The sequence below is a fragment of the Paramisgurnus dabryanus genome, chromosome 15, assembly GCF_030506205.2.
Source record: "Paramisgurnus dabryanus chromosome 15, PD_genome_1.1, whole genome shotgun sequence".
In the NCBI taxonomy this organism is placed as follows: Eukaryota; Metazoa; Chordata; class Actinopteri; order Cypriniformes; family Cobitidae; genus Paramisgurnus; species Paramisgurnus dabryanus.
The window spans coordinates 16,253,163-16,281,079 of record NC_133351.1 but is presented as its reverse complement, the minus strand read 5'-3'; the positions used below and the strand labels follow the sequence as shown (position 1 = coordinate 16,281,079).

Here is a 27,917-nt window from a genome sequence, read left to right as displayed (position 1 = left end):
ACCCATGTCAGGCATGTAGACATTTATTGCTGATTCAAGTGTTTATATTTTTAGGTTTCCCTGGTGGTCGAATGGTTGAGGTTCGGTATGTGGACTTCGGTTATAAAAAGATTGTCTCTGTGAAAGATCTGAGACAGATAAAGGACGAGTTCTTCATTTTGCCAGAAATGGTAAGATTAAGAAATGCATATACCTGTCAGTACAGGTCATTCAAGCAAACCTAAGGTTATATTTGTGCTGAACGCATCTTATGTATTATGTATTCTGTCCATGTAGAAGTTTTCATATTTCTGTCCTTTTTTGTTTTCCAGGCGGTGTGGTGCAGGCTGAGTGACGTAGTAAGTTTGGAGGAGGTGTGGAGCGATAAAGCATGTGAAGTGTTAAAGGAGCTTGTAGAGAATAAACTTGTCACTGTTGTGGCAAAAAGTAAGAATTTACACACAGGCATAAGTTCATGATAGTGAGGTTTGGAATAGGGGTTTTAAACTTCTATTTTAATTGCATAACTGTGTATTGCATAACCTTAAGCACATGATCGTGTGTATATTATGATATTAATGTTGACAAACATTTTGAGATTTTGACTCATATCACTCTTTTTTTTTCCAGAGCTTGTGCCTAACACTAGACCTGTGCCGGTGTGTCTGTTTGAGGTTGGTGAGGATTGTACCGGTGCCAGTATTGGAGAGATGCTGATCTGCAGGGGTCTTGCGGTTTCCAGTAAACGGTAAGTCCTAGGGATGTGACGAGATCTCGTGCGACGAGATCTCGCGAGATTAAATGTGTATCGCGAGATTAAGTGTGTCTCGCGAGATTTCTTGTGTAGGTGAAATTCTGGCCGTTTCTCAAAAAAAAAGGCTGCATCCTTCGGAGGTCGCATTTTTAAACTGCATTTACTTCATAAAGACTGTCTTTTTAGAGACTAACAATTATAAAGTTTACTAATAATTTAGTTAATCGCAAATTGTTGTAATATGCTCACGACTTGCGAATGTAATGCTCAGTTAAGGATCTGAAATAAACCTTAATGACGTATGCAGCCTGCATATGCGACCTCCGGAGGAGGCAGTTGCAGGCGCCTTTTTTAAATGATATTCTATGGGCATGGAGCGTTTGCTCGCTGTTTATGCGCGCTGAGCGCCTTGCGGTTTTTGCCGGCGGCCGCAGCACGCGCCTTTGAAGGAACGCTGAGAGCGGAGAAGCGCCCGACGTCATTCGCGTCTTTCCATTGTCCACTCGAATGAGGGGAGATGCGGGCCTTACGTTGTGGTGAGGGAAGTTTACAGTTGCTTTGAAGAACCGGACTCCACTCGCTCACTCTCTCCTGCGTGTTTGTGCACCTCTCACCCTCAAACAAGGTCAGATCAAGCATCCTCTTTTTAAAGTTTCTGCTAATATGACAGTCAACAGCAAAAGAGCGCACGCTTCAATATTTGATTGACAAGACAGCTGACTAGGTGGTTGCCTAGCAATATTAAAAGCCGCGTCGACACGCACTGCTCTTTTTTTTTTTAAAGGCAGTGCGTCGCGCCTTGCGTTTCCAAGCGTTTAAAGCGTGGTTGGTATAATTAGCCTCTTACAGTGCATGCATTATATTCTGTCTTTTACTGCATTTGCTTTTTTGTTTGGGTTTCCAATAATGTTCGTTTGGGAGCTCGTATGAAGTCTGAGACGTGTTGTGTTTTTCTGTAGATCAGTGTCAGATGTGAAGTCTCAGCAGATTAAACCATCACAGAGTTTACATGATTTAATGTCTGCATGTTCATTTCTATTGTAAAGAAATGGACGTATATTAAATATTCAAATGGATTTAAACATTGTTTGGCTAAAAAATAAGCGTTTTTTTTCCGTCTAAAGTGAAAGTGAAAGTGAAGATAGCATCCGAGACGAGTCTACTATCGCCCCCTGCAGGCATTTGTTATAATATATACATAATGCTATTTATTTATAGACCACAAATGTAATGTGTTTGTTAATGTAATGTTGTTTAATGTAACTTGGTTTTAATACTTTATTTGAACCAATTATTATTGCATCTTCGTTATTATGTAATTTTAAAGGCTACTGCTCACTTGGGTCTATTTTTATTACCCAAAAATAACAAATTACTTCATTATCAGTTAGTAAAATAATTGTTAGGGGCAGTCCTTGATTAGTTAAAACATTTAAAAATAACATGATTTCAGTTTCTTATTCATTTATTTTATCGTCTCGTCTCGTTCTCGTGAACCCAATCTCGTGTCTCGTCTCGTCTCGTGGATTAAGTGTCTCGTCACACCCCTAGTAAGTCCAGATCATTTTGTATGTTTTTCTTAGGGATGCACTAGGGCGAATTTCCTGATTTAAATGTACGTTTTGACGTGATTTTAATTTGATTTAAATCAGGGAATAAAGATTTTAAATGAAAGTTTGTTACAGTCAAAGTGAAAAATTGCGGACTTCATCTGATTACACAGGGGTTATAAAGCCGCCCAGCTGCAGTTGTCCAAATTAGAAGCATACATTATCCAAATTATTGACAAAATTATTAATGAAAAATCTAATCAAAGTTTAAACAAATCATAGAAGAATGTTATGAATAGTTAAGAGAAATAATAGTTGAATTGTTTCGTTTAACAATTCAACTTGCAGTGTTTCCCACAGGATTTTGAGATACTGTGGCGGTGATGACGTCACACGCTGATTAGCATATATGTGACGTCATTGCGTCGTGTTTTACTCTTTGATCCGTCACATTATATTGCATTTTAACACAATTTAATGCTATTTTTACATAGTTTCTGTTCTGTTGTCTATAAAATAGTGACTAAACAGTAACTCTTTGTTGAATCCAATCAGCTCTTTCTTTAACTGCTGCTAAAAACGCGACATTGTCTGAAAAAAATCATCATACGTTTACATTGAGGCTGTACTGATGTTAGGGCTGGGCGATTCGTCCCCATAAAAAAATCTGAGATTTTTTTATAAAAAACTCGATTTACGATTCGAATCGATTTTTTTTCCCCGACCCCATTTAAAACAAAATAATTGCAAACTGTATATATTTTTAAAATATATATTTATTATATTTAATTAAAATGCATCAACAAAAAATTGGGAAGGAATGAAGATTGGCGAATGCAAAATGTATGTCAGTGTTTCCCACAGATCTGAAATTTACTTGTGGTGGTAGCTGGTGAAAAGGGCAATCATTATAATCCACCGACAAAAAATGGTCTACTATACATGTGACACAGAACTAATAATGTGTGACACAACACAATACTTTGAATTATTGAACATTAATATTAATTTCACATTATAGTTCATTAATCTAACCACCCCAAACTTTCTTTGTCATGAACAAAGCTGACACTGTTTGTCAAAGCACCACGAAAACACTTTCTGTTTTTGCACTGGTATATGAAGCAATTTGACGACCCCTTTTATCAAACTCAATATATACAATACTATGTACAGTATATTAAAAGACAGTGCAGGTCTATAGATTATAAATGTGACTGATGTTATAATGGTAATAATTTCTAGAGATAGGCACTTTTACTGCTTCTGCTTTCTATTTCTCTTTTGCCGATTAAAAAAAGCTTAATCCACTCATTATTTCAGATTTAAAAGTTTACTTGCTGTCCTGATGACAGACTTTACATTACAGCTTAGCGTTTTTTTATATCCTGAGTCAGCTTTAGCTTTGCTCGTTCAGTGCAATGGGCTTGACATTAGCACTGCTTTTTGCTACAATCTCTGTGCAAACTTTTTAGATTTTAGAAAAGATATGGTCTATTAATAGTATAGATTAGATTATAAAAAAATGGATTAAAGAAAATGCAGCGCGTGGGCGCAACAAGAGCCAGTTGTCATCACCATAGAAACCGGAGGCACGCTGAAACTTCACTCGAGCTTTAGGTAGCGCTCACGGCAGTTCTCCGGTCGAATCGGGTTTTACACACAATATTAATCATACTTGGGACTCAAAGTAATAAACTAGGACCGACCCGGACCAGACTGACCATTTCTAATATAAACCCGGAACCGTACGGGTCCTCTCAGGGAAGAAAGACCTCTAATGGTAAAACTCTGCTCAAGTTCAGAAACATGAAAGGATACAATGTGACACTGAGCTTGCTTCGCGTCGCACCCAATTCATTGAGAAACGAAGAGCACGTGAACGGACACTCAACGGGAGAGACACAACGTGCTTGCACGCAAAATGAAGCCAACTTGGATGCTATAAACACATATGCACATAAGCATATGCGACCATTTTGGTCGCAGTGTAGTTCCCTGGCTGCTCAGTTACCTCAGTATGTGCTGCAGTTGATCCAGTTTGCCGCGCTGGATGATGAGTTTATGATGCGCTGGATAATGAGTTTATGACGCGTGCATCTTCACGGGCTCTCTCAACAAAACACGGGTCATCCAGTCGAGTTCAGAAAATACGGAAATTCGTAAAGTGATTTTTTTTTCCTGGGCGGGTCCATTTTACCTGGGCGGAATGCCCAGTAGAGCCTATGTTTGGGAAACACTGTATGTACTGCTCTATACTGCAGAGGGGGAGAAAAAAAAACTAAAAAAATCGATTTTTTTTAAATATGAATCGATTTGACCTGCCAACTCGATTTTAAAATCAAATCGATTTTTTCCCAGCCCTAACTGATGTTGCTCTTCTCATCAGTGTTGTTGTATTATGAGCGCTTTTTTATTTGAAATACGAGTGGTAGTTTTATTGTATATCGCGTATAGCGCAAACAATTTGTTGCAAATTCAGAAATATGAGAGAATACACGGTTGCTGTTACTACAGAACACGTGCATGGGCATGCCGCGGTAGGGAGAGAGCTCGGACACAGACTCACATCAGAACGGGTATGTGTGGGAAACACTACTGCTAGCCTTTTGTTAAGTTACTCTCATGATGAACTTGATCAGCCGTCTTCTCTGTCAGTAACATCCGTGACTGTTGACGTTTACGCGAAAAAGAGAAAGAACACGGAGGAACAGGGAGTTAAATACTTTTCACTGTTATGTGAGAGAGGCGCAGGCGCTTAGCAAAGAGAGGGGAGGGGGCCGGAGGCGCACGCTGTTTAGGCGCTGCACACAACGAGAGAGGGAGGATGGATGCGCGCTGAGCGCTCGCTGCAATGAATTAAGCCGTTCTAAATAGTAAAATTAAAATGTTAATGGGAATCATGAAAAATCTATTTGTGGCGGCCAGTGTTGATTCTGTGGCGGCCTGCCACAGATAAATGAATATATGGGAAACACTGAACTTGGGTTCTTTAAAGGCGCTATAAAAATAAACTTGTGGATGTCAGAGGTCAGAAGAGAATGGGCAGACTCGTTTGAGAAGACCTCTCGTTATAAGCAAGGGATGCAGAAAACCATTTCTGAGCACACATAACATGTCAAACCTTGAAGCAAATGGGCTACAGCAGCAGACGACCACATTGGTTGCCACTCCTGTCAGCCAAGAATAGGAAACTGAGGATACAATTCGCACAGGCTCACCAAAACTGGACAGTAAAATATTGGAAAACGTTGCCTGGTCTGATAGTGAGGCGGGTCTATCAAAACAAGGTCCAGATTCTATTGGGGTAGGGGCGTGTTTGTTTAGGATATTTTAAATGTTAACATTGGCTTTCAGAGATCATGCACCCTGCCTTTAACCGATAATAATATTAACTGAATCCTCAGTCTGTCAGTCTGATTTCAGTATAAAGGTTTGTATCGGCCCTGATACTGATCCCAGGTATCGGGTCGGTTTGTTCCTAGTGTTTCTTTTTTCTGTCTTGCTTTATTTGTACATTTTTTTTTTTATTTTTATTTTTTTTTATTCTTCATCAGGGTTCAGGATAAAGACCATCAGTCCCCAGAGACGGTGTTTCAAGAGGAACTGTCTGTTAAGCTGATTCCCCCTTCAACTGATTCTGAAGAGCTAAAGCCTACCCTGATTCTTCCTGATTGTCTCAAAGACCTCAAAGTTCGTGTGACACACGTCACCTCTCCTGGAAACATCTGTGTGCAGCTGCTGCAGTTTGACAGCCAGCTGAAAAGGTCTCCGCTTTCCTCAACTTCAAAAGCTTATTTTTGTTGTACTTAATTAGAGCCCGTCCGATATGGGTTTTTTGGGGGCGATACAGATATTAGAGGGTAAAAAAAGGCAGATAGTGATATATCGCTCGTTTTCTTTGTGTATATTATAGTACAGTACACACATAGACCATTTTGCTAAATGTAAACAACACTGGTCCAGAAGCACTTCATGTTTCATTTTTTAACATTACATACATTTTGGGATCAAATACAACCAACAGAACATATAGAACTGAATCAAAAAGTTAAACAAACATCTTTACGATATATGTGAAATAAAGAAAACTGTTACAAACTGAATCCGGGAGTGTTTTTGGACCAGTGTTGTTTACATCTTGCAAAATGGTCTATACTACACTAAATTATACCTCAGTACTGTATTTTATATATATATATATATATATATATATATATATATATATATATATATATATATATATATATATATATATATATATATATATATATATATATATATACAGAACCAGTCAAACGTTAGGACACAAATAGCAAGTGTATGTATTTCACATATTAGGGGCGGCAGTGGCTCAGTGGTTCATGTAGGTTGTCTACAAACCGGAAGGTTGGTGGTTCAATCCCCGGCTCCACTGGACCAAGTGTCGAGGTGTCCTTGAGCAAGACACCTAACCCCAACTGCTCCCGACGAGCTGGATGGCGCCTTGCATGGCTGACACTGCCGTCGGTGTATGAATGTGTGAGTGAATGGGTGAATCTGAAGCAAAATTGTAAAGCGCTTTGGATGGCCATAGGTCTGTTAAAAGCGCTATATAAATGCAGTCAATTTACCATATTAGTTAGCATCTAAAGGGACACTCCATATTTTTTGAAAATATGCTCATTTTCCAGCTCCCCTAGAGTTAAACATTTGATTTTTACAGTTTTGGAATCCATTCAGCTGATCTTCGGGTCTGGCGCTAGAACTTTTAGCATAGCTTAGCACAATCCATTGAATCTGATTAGACCATTAGCATCGCGCTAAAAAAAAGGGCTGTGTATCGCCAAAAATTCCCCGATACGATACGTATCCCGATACAAGGGTCCCGATACGATGCACATCACGATACATGACTATTTTGAATTACATTTTTGTTCAGAATTTAGTAACATTATTATTATTATTTTTATTATTATTTGTTTATTGTACATTGAATAAGCATTGTTGACTTGTAACAGTTGTGTTTTGCCATTCATTTATTAGCTATTAGAAATATTTAAAATCCCAGAGTTAGTACTTAACTTATGTTTTTTTAAAAGCAGTTTTACAAAGATGGTGCCTTACTCTTGTCTCTCATTATTCTACATCTATGAATATATCTATAAACATGCAGTCAGACTTAATACTATTTAATAGAAATCAGATTATTAATGTGACAGTTATAGTTTGAAGTAGCTCTGTATCTCTTCTCTAGATGTACACTTTTCACATGCAAATCTTTGTCGTGTTTTTTCTCAAATGCGTCAGTACTGTTTTATAAGAGCATGGCTAATAAAGCCCTTTGCAGTAGTATAGGCTAAGATATCTGCGCTTTCATACTGAACTCATTGACTTTAATGCGCGCGAGAGAGAGAGAGAGCGCGAGTACGCGGCTCACTATGCAGACACGTGCGCCAGCGAGACAGACACGCAAAGTGAAAGTATACCCCGCCACCTTTAACTCTACGTACTCCGCGTGACACATGCGTCCTTTCCATATGGATCACGGATCAACAGCAATTCGTCACGTTACTTTCAAAAGTACATCCGAATCGATGCGTCAGGCGTCCACGACGATGTATCGCCGTATCGATATTTTGAACACAGCACTACTATTTTCGGGCGCTGCGTAATATCACTAAGATTGGGTTGAAGATGCTGAGTTTCAGTTGCATCACATGTTTAAAGTTTGTTTGTAATGTTATCAGGATCCATGACATGCTGAAGAGTCTGTACTCCAAGTCAGAGCCACAGGAGATAGACTGGAAAGCAGAGATGTTCTGCGCAGCTAACAACACGGGGGTCTGGGAACGAGGAAAAGTTTGCAATATGTCCTCAGGCCAAGTTGCAGAGGTAGACGTGCACATGCTTTCATGAAATAAAAGCTTATTCACACTAACAACCAACTATAACCAAATAGTAAAAAAACTGACTCAGTTCAGTAAATATTGCCACATACAAATTATATTGTTAGGAGGACTAACATACGTGTTTACACCATACATGAGTGGCAACAACAGACGATAGAAAATTTTTATTTTCAGAATAAGTTATGAATGATTAAAACAGGAACATCCAATAAAAATCCATCCTTTGAACAAAACAATGCATGCTTACAATAAACAAAACATTATTCTCTATTAAAAAAAAAATGAGGCTAATACAGTTTGAGGATAACTAAATTAGCCTTATATTTATTTTAATTGACCATAATGTTATCATGAATGTACATGAGATTTGTCAATGTTATTTGATTGGTCTGTGTATTTTAAGGTTTTGCGGTGTGACTTTGGTAATTTGGTGAAGGTCCACGTGAATAATCTCAGACCCCTTCGTGCTGATCTGATTGGCTCTTTCTTACTGGAATGTAACCTCAGTGATATCAGGTAAACAATGTTATATATATATATGCCCTATATTTTTTAAATGTGCATCTGTTCAATAATTTTCATTGAATATGTATTTATGTGTAAAGTTTGTGTTACTTTACATCAGGCCAGCTGGTGGTCGCTCCACATGGACAGCCACTGCATGTGACTTTATCTCACAGTACTTGACCGGCTCAACCGCTATAATGACCATAAAGGTAAGGAAGTCAATGTTTTACAAAACATTTGTAAAAAAAACCCAAAATGATAATAAACTGTTACTAGGGATGCAACAATACAATAGGCTTTATGCCCAGCTGCACTACTTCCTGAACTTCAGCCAGCTCCTTGTTTCCTGTCTGCCATTATTGGACAAACTGATTAATCCAGGTGTGCCTGACCTCAGTAGTCACAACAACAATAATCAGACACACCTGGATTAATAGGTTTGTCCAATAATGCCAGACAGGAAACAAGGAGCTGGCTGAAGTTCAGGAAGTAGTGCAGCTTGGGCATAAAGCCTATTGATCTACGGTTCAATTAGGGCTGTGCAAAAAAAAATTTGATTCTCATGCGTCTCATTAGTAATGCCAGTTCCTTGATTAGTAGTACATCGTCATCACCTGCTTTCAGATGGAGTGCCGTATTTCACAGAGAAGCCACGCAAAATCGTGTTCATAATCAAGGAAAATCGACTACTATAATCTATGCGATTTTTGCCTAGCTTCTCGCGCGTGTATTGTACTGTGGAAATCCCACCAAATGGTTTAATATTATATTGAGAATTGTAGCATAATTTACAAAAAAAATGTTTTCTCATAATTTACTTTCATGTTGTTACAAACCTCTATTGATTTATTTGTTCTGATGAACACCAAGGAAGATATTTCGAGGAATGTTTGAAACCAAACTGATCAGAGGCCCCACTGACTTCCATAGTAGGATAAAAGAGTACTATGGAAGTAAATTGGGCTCATGATCGGCTTGGGTACAAATATTTCTCAAAATATCTTCATTTGTGTTCATCATAACAAAGAAATTGATAGAGGTTTGTAACAACACGAGAGTAAATGATGACAGAATGTTCATTTTTGGGTTAACTATACCTTTAATTCTAGTACAAACATTTTTATACATCTTTATATTTTCTCCTTTTAGGATCCAGCTGTGAAGCCATTGCTAATATCCCTGTTCTGTCCAAACCGGGCTGGTCAGAACATCAGTATTGCAGATTTTCTTGTCAGTGAAGGTCTTGCACTCAAGGAGAGAAAGTAAGAAAACATCTGTATCAATATGTTTGTGTGTGTCTGAAAAATAAATATGCATGCATGCATACATATATATATATACCATATTTTCCCAACTATAAGTCGCATCAATCAAAAATGCATAATGAAGACGACAAAACATAAGTCGCAATGGACTATACGTTGCATTTATAAAAAAAATTATTTCACAAAATCCAACCCGAATAATAGACATTTAACCTGGAAAGGGAAGTTATTCGACTAAACAATAGCACACAGAACAGCAGGCTGAATAGATGTCCGTACGTTAACGTAACATCATCAGTTATTTACATGATACACAATAGCATACTGACCATACCTGGAAGACTGAATAGGCTAAATGAACACAACAAGCCAACGAGCATCAATTTTGCAGGCTCGTCATTCCACATCACCTGAATTAAATAAATACAGGAGCAGCATATAGCGGACTCTGTAGACGTAATCTTGTCTCTTGGTTCATATATGGCAAAATTCATTCTTACAAGTCGCACCTGACTATAAGTCGCAGGACCAGCCAAACTATGAAAAAAGTGTGACTTATAGTCCGGAAAATACGGTACATATGCATACATACATGCATACATATTATGAGAAGGGCAATACAGAGCTTTTAAGAAGTTCCTCTCAAGTACAGTATATACGACATAAAAAATCGAATGGTAAATTGTGTTTCTAGGGAAGGTTCGACATCACAGAGTGCTTTGACAGAGGAGTCTGTGCCTAGTGAGGAAAACCCCCAGTCACAGAGAACTGTGACCCCACCGCTGACTCCACCCACACCTGCCCCTCGTCTCAATCCTGCACCAGAGAAAGTCAAAACACAGGCCTATCCTCCTCCAGATCTACCTCCCTGTGGACACACACTTATGAGCATCTCAGCCGTCTCTGAACAAGGTGTCATTTATGCAATGACACATGAAGCAGGTACGTTTTTGCTGTAAACTTTGTGACACTAAAATCCACCTTTATGACTGAACAGGTTGCATGCTAATATACTTTTAATATGTATGATCTCTGTTGTGATGGTCATATGTTAATGGTGTTAAGATTAAAGCCTATTTGTGACATTTGTTGGAAACTGACAAAAAATGACACAGCTAAACCTGTGTGAAGTTGATAAATTCAGCAAAATCTATTTTAAGAAAAATCTAGATTTTTGAAGGTTCAAAAACAAAATCACTGGTAAACTGATAGATTTGGCGCACACAAAGTGACAATATCTATTGGAAAAATATATGTTTCACTTTTTTCTTTCTTTTATAGTTTGATTGACATTGAGAAAGACAGCTTTAGGATCTACTGTAATCCAAGGTTCTAATATAATCACACATAAGATATTTTTTTTTATAATTAATAATTTTTGAGGATTAATGACCATTTAGAGATTGGGATTTTTTTGACAGACACTATTTTTACAAAGACCTCAATTTTGGCCAAAATTGCTATTTATACTTTCTTTTGCCTTTAGCTCAAAATTAGACATTGTATGTTCTGACTCAATCTGTCACTTATTTCTTGTCTTTCGTACAGTGTGTGAATTTGATCGCTTGCGGGAACGACTTCAGCAGCACATTAAAACACTGCCGAGACAGAAGAACTACAACTGGAAGAATGTTGTAGGTTGTGCTGTTATGGGAACCGATATGTACTGGTATAGGGGTCAGGTGCAGGAGTTCATTGGAGGACACGTAAAGGTCAGTGTGCTTTCACTGGATTTTAAGTGAATTGTTTAACTTTTATGGAATATACTGTTTTCTTGGATTAAATTGGAAAATTATTTCAAGTTTTATTACAAGTGAAGTGAATGTTTTTCCACAGGTGCGATATGTTGATCAGGGGCTTGTGGAGAGTATTCCAGTTTGCCATGTGTATCCAGTGGTTCTCTGTGAGGATGTGCCACAGCTTTGTATACCTTGTCAGATACACGGAGTCATACCGGTGTGTGTTTGCGATGCATCACAATGCATTAAGATAACCGATCGAATCGTTGACGTAATAAATTAATTGAATTGTGAGACCAGTGACGATTCACTACCCTACTGTTTACTATGTCTTGTCAAAAAAGCTGATTTTTTTAAAGTGGAGGTTTGCCAAAGAAGCTTACATGCACTTAAGAGGGTTTTGCAGTGAAAGGCAGTCAAATTTGTTAAATACTAAAGTAACATTTGTGAAATTACTGAACATAAACAAAAGCTTATTTACAAGAAAACATGTCAGATGCACTTTAAGGGTTTTGCATCTTTATTTACTTTTTATAGTCTGTTGAACCTTTTTCTATTACAAATAACCTTTTGTGCAACAGAAAGGTTTTATGGATGTTAAAGGTGTTTTTATGGTGCCATACCACCTGACAAGTTTCTACTATAATTTGGGAATTTGCACATGCATTCATTTATGATTGTGAGGATTGTAGTCATAATACTTTTTTTATTAATACAATTATGAATAAATATGATTATTTGTTTAAATCTACTGTTATAGATTGGAAAGGGGTGGCAGTGGGACGCTGTGGTGTTCATGAAGGAGTTGCTGCTTGGACGTTCAGTCAGTGTCTACATTATGGTAATGTACAATAAACATGTTTCTGTAAACATCTAAACCTCTTAATGCATGGCCAGTATTAATAAATAAAAGATTGACAACAATCTTGTTTTGACAAATAGTCAGCACTCTCCCAGTAAATCTGTTGTGCTGCAGGAACATCCTGAGGATCCACGTGGTTGCGTTACCGTAGAGATAACCCTGGATGGCATGGCGCTCGGCAAGATAATGGTGCACCACCAGTATGCCACTTTTGACCCCGACTACAACAGACAAGAGGTCTGATCAGTAGAGATTTAGATGGATGGGGTTTGATTATATGACATGTAGGCCTCTAGATATTTACTGTGTGTTTCTGTGCAGGAGTATGTGGTTAAGCTTCCTGTCGCTGATTTGGATGATTGGGACATAAACACAGAGGTAGAATTTCATTTCTTGATGTCATATTGATTTGTGCAGAATTACACATTTTTAGCGGCCACTCATTGGGTCAGTAGCTATGTTCCCATACAAAGGTCATCTTGGTGTTTCCATCCAGTGTTTTTTTTTTAGAAGCATCTCCAAAATGTGCATAAAACAGGTGAATGGAAACATAGCCAGTGTCAGAGCTGTGGTAATAGGAATGCTGTGTTTTTTAGGGCTTGGAAGAGTCCCAGCCTGTTTTAGGGGTCTATGCAAGATTTAAACTTCCTGAAGGGAAGAAACATTTCCCTGCCAAGGTCAAGCACATCCGCTCCCCGAATGAGGTATGTTATCATGAGCTGTAAAAAAAGCTGTACCACTTTTTTAAGACGTTAACGTGAAATCTCCTTAAAGGATAAATCAATTTTCTTAAAAAAAAAATCCAGATATTTACTCAACACTATGTCATTCAAAATGTTTGTCTTTCTTTGTTCAGTCGAGAAGAAATTATCTTTTTTGAGGAAAACATTCCAGGATTTTTCTCATTTTAATGGACTTTAACTCTTTCACCGCCATTGACGAGATATCTCGTCAATTAAGAGAAAACGCTTCCCCGCCAATGACGAGATTTTCCGTCTTTCCGCAATACCGCTATTATCCATCAGGTGGCGCCCTTCCGCAATGTTTTAAACCCGGAAGTATTGCCAAATGGCAAGCAGCTGCATGTCCGTGTCTGTTTTAAAGATCGCTCTGAATAGGATCTCTATGAAAAGCCTGTCACAAAAATGGAATTATCTCTGCTTTTTGCTCAAAATGTGGTGTTTTTGCAGAAACCTACCCATATTCAAAAGCTGATTACAAAAGAACCACAGAAGGCAGGATGAAACGGTTTTTTTTGTTTGAAAGCAGAGGGTCTGTTCTTTCATTTGGTATATTGTATGTTTATATATTTAAAGAAAGACATTTTCTGGAAGGCATTAAACTTTGGTGAAAATCATGAAAAACGCTGGCACTGGCTGGCAACGTTTTAAAAAAACGCTGGCGGTGAAAGAGTTAATGGACCCCAACACTTAACAGTTTTAATGCAGTTTAAAATTGCAGTTTCAAAGGACTCTAAACGATCCCAAATGAGGCATAAGGGTCTTACCTACCGAAGTCATTTTAAACTGCCATTTTAAACGGCATTAAAACTGTTGGGGTCCATTAAAATGAGAATAATCCTGGAATGTTTCCTTCAAAAAACATAAGTTCTTCTCGAATGAACAAAGAAAGACAACACATTTTTGATGACATGGTGGTGAGTAATTATCTAGATTTTTTTTAAAGAAAATGGACTAAAACTTTAAGCTATTCCATGCACTAACGTAAAAGTAAAAATTTTGGGGGAAAAAAATTATAATTTGTATGGTTGAGTGATTGATTTTAATTAGATTAGTTGTACCCAAACTCTGTGCTGGAGGGCTGGTGTTCAACTTGCCTCAGCACACCTGTGCCTGGATATTTCTAGTATGCTTAGTAAGACCTCAATGGACTGCTTCAGATGCTTATTGAACTCAGCAGGACACTCGCCCTCCAGGACCGAGTTTTGGTATTCTGAATTAGATAAGACGTATCTGTGAGTATCATTTTTCAGTTTTGATGGTCAGCAATGTTGCCTTGTGGTACACAGGGCACTTACATTGTTTTAAACCATAGTGTTGTGTTCCTGCAGGTGTTCCTCTGTGTGTTAGACAAGACTGAGAACAGACAGAAACAGGAAGAGAGTTTGGAGGAAGCTCTTGATCGTATCAATGAGAATTTGGAAAATCTGAGCCGGCTAACAGACTTTCCCATCGGTACTGATGTCACAGGGCATTTTGATTTTGGAGGATTAGCCCTTTATTTATGATACTTTGTATCAAAAACTAAACTAATTGGACTCCATGTGTTTATTGCTTGTGCTTGTGCAGGGTATCCATGCCTGGCCGAATACAGTGATGGTAAATATTACCGTGCAAAGCTGATGGGCTTTTCTGAAGTCACTCCTGCTGTCCAGCTCCTTGTGAGACATGTGGATTTTGGCTCCGATGACACCGTACCAGTACACAAGTAAGATTTTACAGGTTTAGCTTGACTTGGCATTACTGCATCTTGCCTGAAAATGGTAGCAGTTACATTTTCGGCTTTGTTCTTGTTGGTCAAACTTGAAACCGTTACAGAGCAAATAAATTATTTTATCAGATAAAGGAAATAATTCAAAGTTTGTTTGTTTTCACCAAATTTTCACCATGTGGCAAAAATTCCATTTTTTTTTCTCTCACATCTCTCTCAAAATACATGTTTCAAGAATCAAGTTATAAGTAGGGGAACGCGGGGAAAAACTAACGTGGGGTTAGTTGTAACACGGACTGTTTACATTGTTGCACAAGGTTGAGCGTTTTTTTCTGGGATTTTTTTTCACGCTGTCAAAAGCAATCTCCCGCAAATTATTGGAAATGTATAATGTTTTTCCAGAGAGTTATTGATGAACGAGTGTTTTGGTGGCATGCAAGTAATTTTTTTCATCTTGTGTTTTTTTTTTCGTTTCTAAGTTGAATGTGTAAGATACCAAATCCAATTAATCAGTGTCTGTCATATTAATCAGTGTCTTGTTGACTAAAACATAGCATCGTTTTGAAATATGTCTGCAGCTCTTAGCAACTTTTATGGTGGGCTTGAAAATATTTTGACCCAGCGGGGTTAATTGTAACGCTGTGTTACAACTAACCCCATCAGCACTTACGATATGAAAAGCGCTAACATTAGCGTAATTCTCGCCGTTGTTTTAGGCTACACATAAATGATTGCTGGCAACAAAATAAATGTGCCTGTCTTGTCAAAAATCGAGTGTAAAATTGATTTTTATTAATATCTTTAATATTGATTGAATAAGGTCACGTCAAAGATTGAAATCATTAGGGGTGTGCAAAAAAATCGATTCACATTTGAATCGCGCTTCAAGCTTTGCAGATTCAGAATCGATTCATAGAATTTCAAAAATCGATTCATACATATTTTTTTGTAATGCCGTGTTACAATTGTCCTGAAATGAGTTTATCTCAGTATTGCCATAGATGGCGTTGCTGCGTCGTATTCACTCCGACGCCTGCACACTCTTGTCACAGTGTTTCCCACACATTGACTTTACTTGGGCGTGCTGCCCACTTATATTAACAAGTGCCTAAGTATATCTGGTATCAAACTTTGTCTTTTTTGTTTTTCTGTGATGATGACACTCTTTAATAATGACATTTTGTGTGCGACATGATGAGTTCGGTGTGTGTTCACGTGCTCGCTGTTTCTCAATGAATTATGCGACTGCGACGCATACAAGCTCGTGTCACATAGTATCCTTCATGTTTCTGAACTTGAGCAGAGTTTTAACATTAGAGGAGTTCACAGAGCACCCGCGGACCGTATGGTTCCGGGTTTGTATTTGAAATGTTCAGTCGGGTCCTGGTCAATCATAGTTAAATTACTTTGGGTCCCAAGTCTGATTAATATTGTGTGTAAAACCCGAGTCGAACGGAGAATGGCCGTGAGCGGAGCGCTACCGTGCTAAAGCTCGCGTGCAGTTTCAGCATGCCTGCGGTTTCTATGGCGATTAAAAACTGGCTCTTTTCTATTATTATTAATAAACCATATCTTTTCTAAAATCTATTGCACTGACCGAGCAAAGCTCAAGCTGACTCAAGATTTACAAAATGCAAAGCTGTAATGTAAAGTCCCCTGTCACTGGGACAGCAAGTAGACTTTTGAATCTGAAATAATGAGTGGATTTAGCTTTTTTTTTTTTATCGGCAAGAGAGAAATAGAAAGACAGGCACTTTTCCTGCTTCTGCTCTATCTAATAGAAATAATAACCATTATAACACCAGTCACATTTATAATATATAGACCTGCACTGTCTATCAATAATATACTATTGTATTTAATAGAGTTTGATAAAAGGGGTCATCTAATTGCTTCATAACAATTTTTTTTTGCATGAAGACAAAGTAATATCAAACTACATTTACTTTGTTGTGTTTCTTTTCTTTAAAATTGGATATCTACTACAATCAGTCACATAGGAAAAAGTAAACTACATTTACACACTGGGAATCGTTTTTTTAAATCGCGAATTGTTTTTGAATCGAAAATCGATTTTGAATCGAATCTTGAGCCTAAAAATCGGAATCGAATCGTGAAATTTTCTGAATCGTGCACCCCTAGAAATCATAATGAAATGAATGGCTAAAATCAGACTTTGAAAATGGTTTTTTATAATTGTGCTGCTGTTTCTCTCATATTTAGACATTTGTATCCATTTATAATTGAAGTATTGTTAGAAAAGGGCTGGATAAATGAATACATTGTGGATACCTGTCTATTATAGACAGATATATAAACAATATCCACTTCAAGTATATAAACAAAATAGTATTGAAATATTTTCCTGCAAACTTAATTTTTGGCAGTGTTACAACTAACCCCCTGCCTGTTACAATTAACCCCACCTATGGGGTAAGTTGTAACATTTGCACTTCTGTCACGTTTGGTGTAATTGTCCAAGAATGGTAAGTACTAGAAACAAACTTCAAATGTTCATTTATAGCAGAGATGTGTGTGTTGCTTGTGTAAAAATATAATTAATCAAACTCAAATATTTTTTGAATGATTGAGCCAAAACCAAAAAGCGTTAGGTTGTGCCCTGCTCTTCCCTACATAAAATTGATGTGAACTGTGTCTAATATGGCTTATATGCAGTGGCTACTTTATCTGAATTCACTTCAATCTTCAAAACCTAGATGACATTACAAAATTGAAATGCAACTTGCAGATAATGTGGAAAAAATTGTCATAATGGTTGTAGCAGATGGTTGAAACACTATGTATGTGTTAACATTGCAGATTGCGTCAGCTCCCTGCATCCCTCCATCATTTCCCATGTGCAGCGGTTTACGTAAAATTAGCAGGGTTCAAACCTCCAAGAATTTGTATGGAGAAGGAGCTGATCCCTTATCGACCCGAATGGAGCATGAAAGCAATGCTGGAGATGGTTGACCTGTTGAACGGCGAGCTGACTGCAGTAGTGGTTGTATGTCTTGATACCTCACGGTGTATTAACTTGTCATTTTAAACAACATCTGCAGTAATCTTTGTTGTATCATAAAATGTTTGCGAATCTATGCAAATGTGCCATTACAGGCAACAGAACCACAGTTAACGGTGTTGCTGTACAAGATGGATGGGTCACTTGTTCACACACCTCTAGTGGAGAACGGCCTGGCTGATTATGAATAAAAGCAATAATCGATCTTAGTAAGGTAAGTGTTGAAGAAATATAAGTTGAGGGACAGAATGTTCGTGAATGTGTGTCATGATTGTTTCATGTGTTTGTAGGGCTTGGCAGCGATTGTTGACAATCAGGAGTTTTGATGGAAACATGCAGGAGTGCAAAACATTTTATGTTGGTTTTATATTTAAATACTTGGGTGTTTATGCTACTTTATAAAAGTGTGTGCAGTTATTTTTATGTTAAATATTTAAGTTTTTAAGTACTTTGTTGAAGTTAAACCTGATTTTGTTAATGTTTCAAAAATATTTCAAATGGCAAAGTAAAAGCAAACTGTGTTTGTTTAAGGCTGCTTTAAAGTTTTGTGTTCATGTTAAATCTCTGTATGTTGAGCAGCATTTAAATAAAACTTTTGATTCTTTTGATTTAACTTTATGCATTTTTGTACCAATTACAACGGACCAGCAGAAAAAAATCTAAAGTTGTTGAATTAAAAAAACGTTTTTTTTTCTATACCTCAGTTCATGTTAGGAGATAAAATTATGTGCTGTGCAATACACAACATTTTACAGTATATTGACTAAAAAATCAATAGTTCATTGATATTATTCAGGATCCAATCAGTATTTAATATGTCAAATTTTAGAGATGGTTTTTTTATATGGGATGGGGAGCTGTGAACCAAAGTGACCATTGGAATTTAAATCTTGAAATAATTTATTTTCACAAAAATCACATTCTTAATAAATAATTCACAGATACATAATGCACACATTTTCTTTCATACAATAAATTCATTCAAGTCTACATTTCCTCTCCTCCTTTTATGCCTTAGTGTCCATAATGATGTGACCCTGTGCATCCTTTAAGCGCACACGACCTGTGGGGTACTGTGTCTCTTGCCGTCCATCTGAGTAAACTGTTTTTACAGTACCATCTGGATACTCTCGTCTCTTAAAATCTGCAGTGTGGACTTCACGCTGGCCTGTATTAAACTGGATCACCTTACTGCCATCTCTAAAAATAGAAAACAACGAAACCTAAATATTTTTTATCTGCGTACTCTCTTCATTTTGACATAATGTGACACTAACTTACGGGTTTAGCTGTATTATTGTTCCATCGGTAAGTACGCTTTCCTCCCTCCCATCAGGAAAAAGATTCTTCACCGTCTGATCAGGAAAAGTGATTTCTTTACGACCATCTGGGAAGTGTTTCTCTGAAAATGGAGGGTGCGGTGTAACTTCAAATTTAAAAAAAATCTGTCAAACTTAGCTGGACGACTACAATTTAAGGAATCTGCCTACCTGTTTGATTGTTAGGGAACTGAAGCACTTCCATTCCATCGGGGTATGTGATGTGTGTGGTCTGAGCTTCTGCATAATAATAAATCTGAAATTGAATGACAGTGCTAGTCATGATATTAGTCTTAATGTTGGGATGACAAGCATTTAAATTTAATTTCAATATATGACCTTACACACTGTCAATGTTAAAGATATCACGATTATATTTATTTTCTTTGGCTTCAACAAAAAATTAATGGCAAGACATAACAACTGTTTTTAGTGTGAATGCATCCAGTCTCACCACTCTTTGATCAGCCATGGTATGTTTCACATCTCCATTGAAAAATGTGACTTTGACAGTCTGTCCATCTGCTGAGATCTCCTTCCTCGTACCATTTGGGAAAATGATGAGTCGACTACCGTCAGGAAGCACTTTCTCGATCTGAGAAAAATATGAATATTTGAGTCAATAGTGTCGTTTGAAAGGTCTGTCCAAGCAAAAGTCTATGTAGATGATACTTTTATATGTGAGACTGATTGATTACCTTGTTGTCTGAATGCATGATCTCTTCTTGTTCCTGCTTTGAATGTTCAGCGGCAGCAGTGTAGATGGAGTTCATCAGTGAAGCATCATAGTTGCTATCAGTCAAATCAAGTCCATCCGATTCCCCTGTAGGACTGTGATCATTTTTGAATCCGATACTCTCTTTCATTGTCTCTGAGTAAGGAACTAATGCAAAATAGTTTGAACTTGTTGAAAATGTTACAACCATAAGTAATATGCACTATTGATGCGCTATTAATACCTGAATTTGTTGGAGGGCTCTTAGTCTCAGGACTTCCATTCTTGCTGAGGCTGCTTTTTGAACTATGGCAGGGACTCTACCCACACACACACAACATCCACCATTAATAACAAATCTTAACATTAGAAGAACATTTCTTCATTGATATTCTTTGAACAAGGTATTGTTACACTTGTATACACTTACTTTGAAATCTTTGGATATGGGTGCAGCACTTATTTTACTGCCTGATGCACAAGACCTTTTCTCCCTCTCTCTCTCATTCTCAGCACTCTTCCACACACTGAGGCGTAGTTTCTCCAGCGTCCGCACTTGATCTCTAAGTGATGTGTTTTCTGAACTCAGGGCGTCCACCTGCTGCCGGAGACGGCTGTGCGTGTTGCTCCACCGAGCCTCTCGTTTGCGTAAATCCTCCTGCAGTGCATTCACCTGCTGCTTCAGAGACTATACAGAAATAAAATAGCTTATAACAAACAGTCAAGATTGACAACTAATATGCTATACATAAATTAATTTGCTTGTTGACTCAAATGCTTAAATGTAAATTTAAAGGCAGAGGTTTCTCTGACAGAGCTTAACCTAGTCCCAGACTAAAATGCATAATTTACGAACACCTTGTACTGACTAACTCTTTCCCCACCATTGACGGGTTCTTGATAAGGTTTAATGTTAATCTGTAACTTACACAATTTATAAAAAAAACTGAAGAAAAAAATTATTTACTAATTTTAAACTCTGTGTATGTTTTGATAATCATTCCGAATCTGATCTCTAACAAAATTCCTTCACAAAAATGCAATTATTTCAGCTTTTTGCAAAAAGAAAAATACAAATATTTAAAAGTTTATAAGTAGAGAAAAAAATATAGATACGATGAAACGTTTTTTTCCGTTTTGTTTGTTTGAAAATAGAGGGTCTGTTCTTTCATTTGATATATTTGTATGTTTATATATTTTTAGAAGAAAATTTTCCTGGAAGGCATTTTGTGAAACTTTTGTGAAAATCACAAAAAATACTGGCCGACAACTTAAAACAAAAAATCTGGCGGGAAAATGAGTTAAAGGGATACTCCAGCCAAATTTCAAAATTACCCCATAATTTACTCACTCTCAAGCAAACCAAGATACATACGTCTATCTTGAACTCGCCAATTTAACAGTGCAATGTTACTATGGCAACCAACACTAACTAAACCAAAACTCTTGTGAATTGCGTCCAAGATGGCGTCATTAGCGGAAGCTAATTATTACAGTTTATAATGTTTGACATATGGATATTTTCATACTAAATTGCATCGATTACCAGCAGAAGACCTTTATTAACCCCTTGAAAGCTATGTGGATTACCTCTGTGAAAGATGAAGGCACTTTTTGGGGTTTAAAGTCAAAAGTGGTTCCCTTATCCCAGTTTTCTTTAATAAAGCTTAAAAGAGCAAAGACATTTACTTCAAATGTGTTCGTCCAAAAGATGTATCTTGGATTGCTTGAGAGTGAGTATATCATGGGGTAATTTGATATTTGGCTGGAGTATGCCTTTAACATATATAAGTGCCACTGTTTTACCTCAAGATTCACAGCAGTAAGGTTTTTTGTAAGGTTTGTTTGTAAAAACTACTTTAAATGTCCTAATATAACTAAGGCTGAATCCTGGATTCATCTAAACCAGGGGTGCCCAACCCTGTTCCTGGAGGGCTACCGTCCTGCAGATTGTAGCTCCAACCCCATTCAAACACAGCTGAAGCAGCTAATCAAGGTGTTCAGGGTTGCTTGATAATTACAGACAGGTGTGTTGGAACTGAAGTCTGCAGGACGGCAGCCCACCAGGAGCAAGGTTGGGCACCTCTGACCTAAACCCTGTCAGGGAAACTGAGCCTTAAAGTTAGGAAATAACCAAAATGAACCTGGATCTCATCTCGTTCTTGTTTGTCAGGTCTTGCTCTCACAGCTGCCGCGTGTTTTTCGAAAAGCTTTTTTTCACGTTGCAGTTTTTTGTTCTCCTCCCTTTTAAACTCCTCCCATTTTGCAATGTCTTCCAGTCTCTTCTTTTCAAACTCGGCCCTCTCTTTCCTGTATGGAAAAATATTTCAAGTTTTAGTTTAATGCAATTTATTGGCACGCATGAAAATATTTTGAGCTTACCTGCTAGCTTCATATCCCATCATACCTGAGATTCTCTTTCACATCCTGGTTCTCCTGCTTTAGTTTGCTCAGTGCCGCATTTTCACGTTTGAACCTTTCGATCTCCGTTTCCAGCTCCACCAAGCGTTCACGAAGCAGGCTGGATTGAGCTGTAACCCCAAACAGGATTTTAGTAAAATACAGTACAATGCAAAAGTCTTAGGCCACCACCACCAGCTTTGTTGTTTTAAAAGTTTTAATGTCCATTCATATTTATTTTTACTCTTTTTTTAAGATACAAACAGAAAATACAGGAAATATGTACACAAAATTAAAAACGAAACAATTTTCAGAACTAAATTTCGTCTTCAGGCATCAGTCAGTATTTAGTGTGACCTCTCTTGGCACGAAACACATCTTGAGCTTTTTTGAGGAGACTGAAATCCTAAAGTCATTTGATTAGAATTAGAAATTAGAATTTAATTTCATTTAGGTTTAAGAGATCCTGCAGCTGCCTGCTATTGCTCAAGTGGAAGAGGAGTTTACGCTAAATACTTGACACTTCAGCTTTTATACTGTTTTTAATACTACATACACATTTCCTGTATTTTCTGGATGTGTTCTAATAAAAAGACTGAGAAATAATTATATATGATCACCATAACATTACAAAAACAACAAATCTAATTCTGGCACGGTGGCTTAAGACTTTTGCACAGTACTGTATATTTAACTTATTGACTATGACTAATACCAAGGATGTTCATTTTGTATAATTCAACAACTTTCTTTTACCTGCTCCTTCACTATGCAAGCTCTGTGGTGCCTGCACCGTCACAGGAGAAGAGGCTTTTGGATTTAGTGCTGGAAACATCTTTGACACCAATGGGCATGTAGGCAGACCTTTGTTCTCATTTTCAGATTTTGGACTAACACTCGCTGATTTTGTATCTTTAGAGAAGGCAACTTTTCTTTTCAGTGCCCTTTCAGATGGAGATTCCTCTACAGGACAGCTGTCCACTTCCTCAGGTTCGTTCCAGGTATCATCATCATCAAACTCTAAGTGGCCCTTTGAGTCTATGAGAGTAGAGTCTTTACTGTTACAGGAATTTGCATCGTCACCGTCTGGACTGCTGACTCCATCTCTGTCCTGATAGGTGCGTTTATCATAAGGCACAGTGGGCACTTGAAAGCAGTGGCGTAGGGGTGGATTAGATATAGAGGGTTGCAACTCTGAGCTACTGCACAGTGAGGTGTTAAGGTCTTTGTCATCTATTTTAGCATCAGACAACACTCCCATCAGATCTTTCTCTCTCACAGTATTGGCGTCTCTCATTATCACAGTGTTTGTAGGAGGAACTGATGTAGTGTGACCCACCTCAGGACCAGGAGCTATTGTAACAGCGTGACTTGGTGGTGTGGACTGATTTGATGATTTAATGGGTGTGGAAGAAAGACGCCTGCAGCTTCTATGAAGAAGGGTGCTGATGAAAGACGAGTTGCTAGAAAAGGAGATTTCGTCGGCCGCTCGTTCTAACAACTCAAACTCTCCGAGTTCAACACATTCACGCTGGTGGTCCTGCTCCCAATGCATCCCCCGCTCTGCGAACCATACTTCAAATGAGTTTTCTGCAATGTTGTTACCATCGATGCGAGTACACGCACCACTCTTGTTGGCATCCGTTGTAGGGACACTCTTGACATTTTGTTCAGATTTTCTGTCTCTCTTGAACGGAGCAGAAATGGAGCTCACATTTTGACTCTGGTGTGCACCAAGAATGGGAGGATGAACTGTTGTCTTGGTAACTGGCATTGTGGTCTTGTTCTGAGGAACGTTTTCTTTGTTGAGCGTGGCAGTCTTGCGTTGGATCACAGGATGTGTGGATTTTAAGGTTTCTGTTTTGTTTGAGTTCTTTTTGGACCTCATGTCTGAATCTTGGGAAGATTTAGGATTCGGGCATGGAGGGGGCTTGGGGTTAGATGGATGTTTTCTGTGTGACAATGCAGCAGCTTTTTCTTTGGTAAACCTGGCAAGACCTTCTCCTCGTTTAAGAAATGGTCTCTTTACCTTTGCGGTTTCGGCAGAAGCATTCTAGATAAGTGAATTATAACAAAAGATATAAAGTTAAATCAAAAAGAGAGCCTTATTATAATGCATGGTTTAAATTTAGACATACTTTCTATAACATTGTCCTAATATCTGACCTTGCCCGTGAGTTTCTGGTCTTCCATCCTGAGCTGCTCTTCCAGCATTTCCTCAAACGTTTTTCCAATAAATCCGGATCTGATAGGTCTAAACATCAACACACACATTAACACATTCACCATTTACATTTAGCAGATGCTTTTATCCAAAGATTAGGAAGCAACAAAGCCGTTCACCAGACTGACACTATACCCAGTTCCAATACAAATTCAATTTTAAAGCATTTCTTGTAATTTCATCCAAAGAAATAACAGCATACCTGTCTAGTGGCTCTGGTTCACAGTCGTTTCCGTGCACAGTATGATCTTCACTCGTGGATTGAAAGGAGTCTTCATATTCATAATTACTGTCATCATGTTCAGTGTTTGGCTCTACCATACTTTGTTTTATGTTCCACATACTACTGTCTGAAGATATTCAGGCACAATACAGATAATAAAGAAAGCCATAAATGAGTGTTTGTACATCAGCCAAAAATGTCTTAGTTATATAATCTCTGTAAAACAGCCATGGCTAAATGCCCTAAATGTTAAAGGAAAACAGCACCGTTTTTCAATATTTTACTGCCTTGGCGCAGTAACAACATTACTCCTGACTACTAAGGTCGAAGTGCTGCAAACTAAGTGCTTTTCCACCATACAATATAGTTCTCATTTTTATCTGCTTAAAAAATTGCCACGTTTTAATTTGTGCCACCATACTTACTCGTGTAACTACTCATTCAACAGTCTTTCAATAGGGAAAACATGGAAGTGTTTGGTGGCTTCATAATTCATCCCTGTTTGGATCCTAAGGAATGAATGGGGCTAGGCTAAATGCTAACACATTCATGACACGCTGTGCAAAGATTAACTGCACACAATGAAAAAACATAGGTATGTATTAATTTGTCTAAGTTGAGTTAGGAACAAAATAATGAAAAATGGTGGTGTTTTCTTTTAAGATTTCTCTATGCACAGGTAAATAAGAAATAAATATTTACATTTATGCATTTGGCCGACACTTTATTCTAAATAAAAGTTCCAGATTTTTTTATTCACTATGTGTTCAAACCCAAAACCTTTTGCAATGCTCTTCCACTGAGCTATATAGGAGCATCAGGTACCTGTGGTGTTCTGTGCTGTTCTCTGAAGACTTTGCTGTTCGTGTTGCAATCTAAGCTGCTGTTCCTGCTGGTGGGTTTTGAGCTGCTCCTGCATGCGATGTTGCATTTGCTTCAGCTGGATAAATAAAAAAGCCATTCAATTACTTACATATTTTAAAGTGGCCAGTTTTAAGGCATCCATGTGTGTAAATGAGTCAAAAACACAATAATGGTCTAGGCATGTTGATAACATGGATAAAAATCAATAAACACAGAGAGAACACCAAAACTATCTGCTTTTAAAGAATTGTCCTATTCGTTCTTCAGACTCACAACTTCTCCAATAATATCAAACTGAGAAAAGAAACGACAAAGCGATTTCTGGTGGGTTGGAAAGATGGACAAATGATGCATAAATAAATATTGTGCTTTTCCAATTGGACAATGATGTTTTTACAGTGGTGGTGCAATTACCATCATATATGGGTGATAATATCACAGTGGTTCCTATCCTAATGTATTAAAGGTTCAGATTTTATTTTGCATTTACATTTTCACATGTATTTTAAATGAAAGTTGGCCATGTGGTTTTGGATCACTTCTAAAAAATATTTTTTAAAAAAATCATGATCAAAAACATTAGTATACACTAGTCAACTTTGTAGTGGATCAAAAAAGTTAATCAAAGTTGTCCTAAGATGAGAATGGGTAATGTTAAAAATTTTAAAGCACCTATTTTTATTGCTAGAAAACAACGTTATTTTGTGTATTTGGTTTAATACAATGTGTTCGCAGGTTTATGGTTAAAAAACACATTATTTTCCACATACCATACATTTTTGTAGCTCCAGATTTCACTGTCTTCCTGAAACGCACAAATTTGTAAAGCTCTGTGTCCCTGACTGGCTAGCTAATCTGTACATTGTGATTGGCCTGAACACCTCTGACGTCAGCCGGAAATGTGATGCTCCTTACCATGTTTAAAAGATTCGGTCACAATGCAGTGCTAACAGAAGTTAACTTGCAGGCTGTGAGTCCAAGCGGGAGGAATTATGATAATGTCAGTCGTTAGTACATCACCAATCCCAGGAAGTAAACTGCTGCCTACAAGCCGTGTGTTTGTTGTAGTCCAAAAAAAGAGATTTACATTGGAGACGATAACTCGTGTCATTGTTTACTTTGGGGTATGTATCTTTTGTATATCTTTACACCAAAGGAAATGTAATAACGTGAATCGGACAATAGGTGCTCTTTAATAAAACTTTAATGAAAGGTTTCAATCCACTTCAAATGTTGACTAGTGTAATTTAGACAATCAACCTAAGCAAATACATTTAACTGCTTCAAAACAAAATTATATACATTAATACATTTGGCAGGATGATTAACTGGGGATCTTAACCTACCTGTTCAAGCTTAGCTATTAATGGTAGATCCCGTGTGTTTCTTAACATGTCTTGGATACTTTGCATGTCACAGCTTAAAGATGCATCAAACTGCTCTGTGGCACCTTCACCGGGACTGCACGTGTCCACACTGCTGCTAAGGGATACAGGCAACGGGGCAAAATGGGAGCTGAATGAATCGTCCGGGTCCCTAACCACTGGACTGCCGCTGCTGCGGATGGATCCAGGAGATCCATGTAATATCACCCCAGCGCGAGAGCTATTCGGCATCCACTGGGAAAGAAAGTGCTGGAGTCCAGCTGGAGATGACATGATTGTGTTGTTGCCCCGGCTAGAGCCCTAAACTGGTGGATTGACAAATGCATTTTAGGGTTTATCTGCGTATGATGTACCGCCCTTGCAGTATTTTGATGGCATACATTTACCAACACAATAATGTCTATGTATCACACAACACAAAAGCTGTCAGTGAATCTAAAACCGTTAACAACTAAATAACCTGCATATCAACGATGACTAGTAATGTTGTCTATGTAAACAGCTTTAAGTTTAAAGGCAACGCTGTCGTTATGCAGTATTTAAAGACACAAGATAGAAATATATAGCCGGATATCTTTTTTTAAAACTGAACCATTACGGAACAGGTGTAAATAAAAACACGTACCTTGCTTTGGGTTGCCGATGTGGGTATTTAAAGTTTTCAGCAGTTGACGTCTAAACTTTGAGACGTTTCGAAAGAGACCGCCATAACAAAGCAAAGCCCGCGAGACGGACAAACGAAATTAAAGCCGCGGTACACGCTGGGA

General features: G+C 37.8%; 2 protein-coding genes across 2 annotated transcripts in view; one reads left to right on the top strand and one right to left on the bottom strand.

Annotated features, from left to right (window-relative positions):
• Positions 1-18,633, top strand: part of rnf17 (ring finger protein 17) — a 30,956-nt gene extending 12,323 nt beyond the window's left edge. Inside the window, exons 16-35 of the mRNA XM_065251682.1 lie at positions 55-170; positions 312-426; positions 610-727; positions 5,841-6,050; positions 8,013-8,157; positions 8,578-8,690; positions 8,800-8,890; positions 9,831-9,943; positions 10,641-10,888; positions 11,495-11,658; positions 11,783-11,902; positions 12,446-12,526; positions 12,662-12,784; positions 12,869-12,925; positions 13,144-13,251; positions 14,619-14,742; positions 14,857-14,995; positions 17,819-18,005; positions 18,116-18,234; positions 18,311-18,633. Coding sequence (XP_065107754.1) covers positions 55-170; positions 312-426; positions 610-727; positions 5,841-6,050; positions 8,013-8,157; positions 8,578-8,690; positions 8,800-8,890; positions 9,831-9,943; positions 10,641-10,888; positions 11,495-11,658; positions 11,783-11,902; positions 12,446-12,526; positions 12,662-12,784; positions 12,869-12,925; positions 13,144-13,251; positions 14,619-14,742; positions 14,857-14,995; positions 17,819-18,005; positions 18,116-18,211 — 2,468 coding nt within the window. The 3' untranslated portion in view covers positions 18,212-18,234; positions 18,311-18,633. The remainder of the gene's footprint in view (positions 1-54; positions 171-311; positions 427-609; positions 728-5,840; positions 6,051-8,012; positions 8,158-8,577; positions 8,691-8,799; positions 8,891-9,830; positions 9,944-10,640; positions 10,889-11,494; positions 11,659-11,782; positions 11,903-12,445; positions 12,527-12,661; positions 12,785-12,868; positions 12,926-13,143; positions 13,252-14,618; positions 14,743-14,856; positions 14,996-17,818; positions 18,006-18,115; positions 18,235-18,310) is intronic.
• A 139-nt stretch (positions 18,634-18,772) lies between these two features.
• Positions 18,773-27,876, bottom strand: cpap (centrosome assembly and centriole elongation protein). Its single transcript, XM_065251683.2, has 15 exons — positions 27,776-27,876; positions 27,112-27,455; positions 25,727-25,841; positions 24,881-25,028; positions 24,621-24,708; positions 23,211-24,507; positions 22,462-22,585; positions 22,199-22,364; positions 20,485-20,742; positions 20,299-20,374; positions 20,038-20,222; positions 19,794-19,934; positions 19,511-19,595; positions 19,302-19,422; positions 18,773-19,220 (listed from the first exon to the last, which is right to left on the bottom strand). Exons 2-15 carry the CDS (start codon positions 27,421-27,423, stop codon positions 19,028-19,030), a joined length of 3,309 nt encoding a protein of 1,102 aa, XP_065107755.1. The 5' UTR covers positions 27,424-27,455; positions 27,776-27,876; the 3' UTR covers positions 18,773-19,027.
• Between the last annotated feature and the right edge of the window lie 41 nt (positions 27,877-27,917).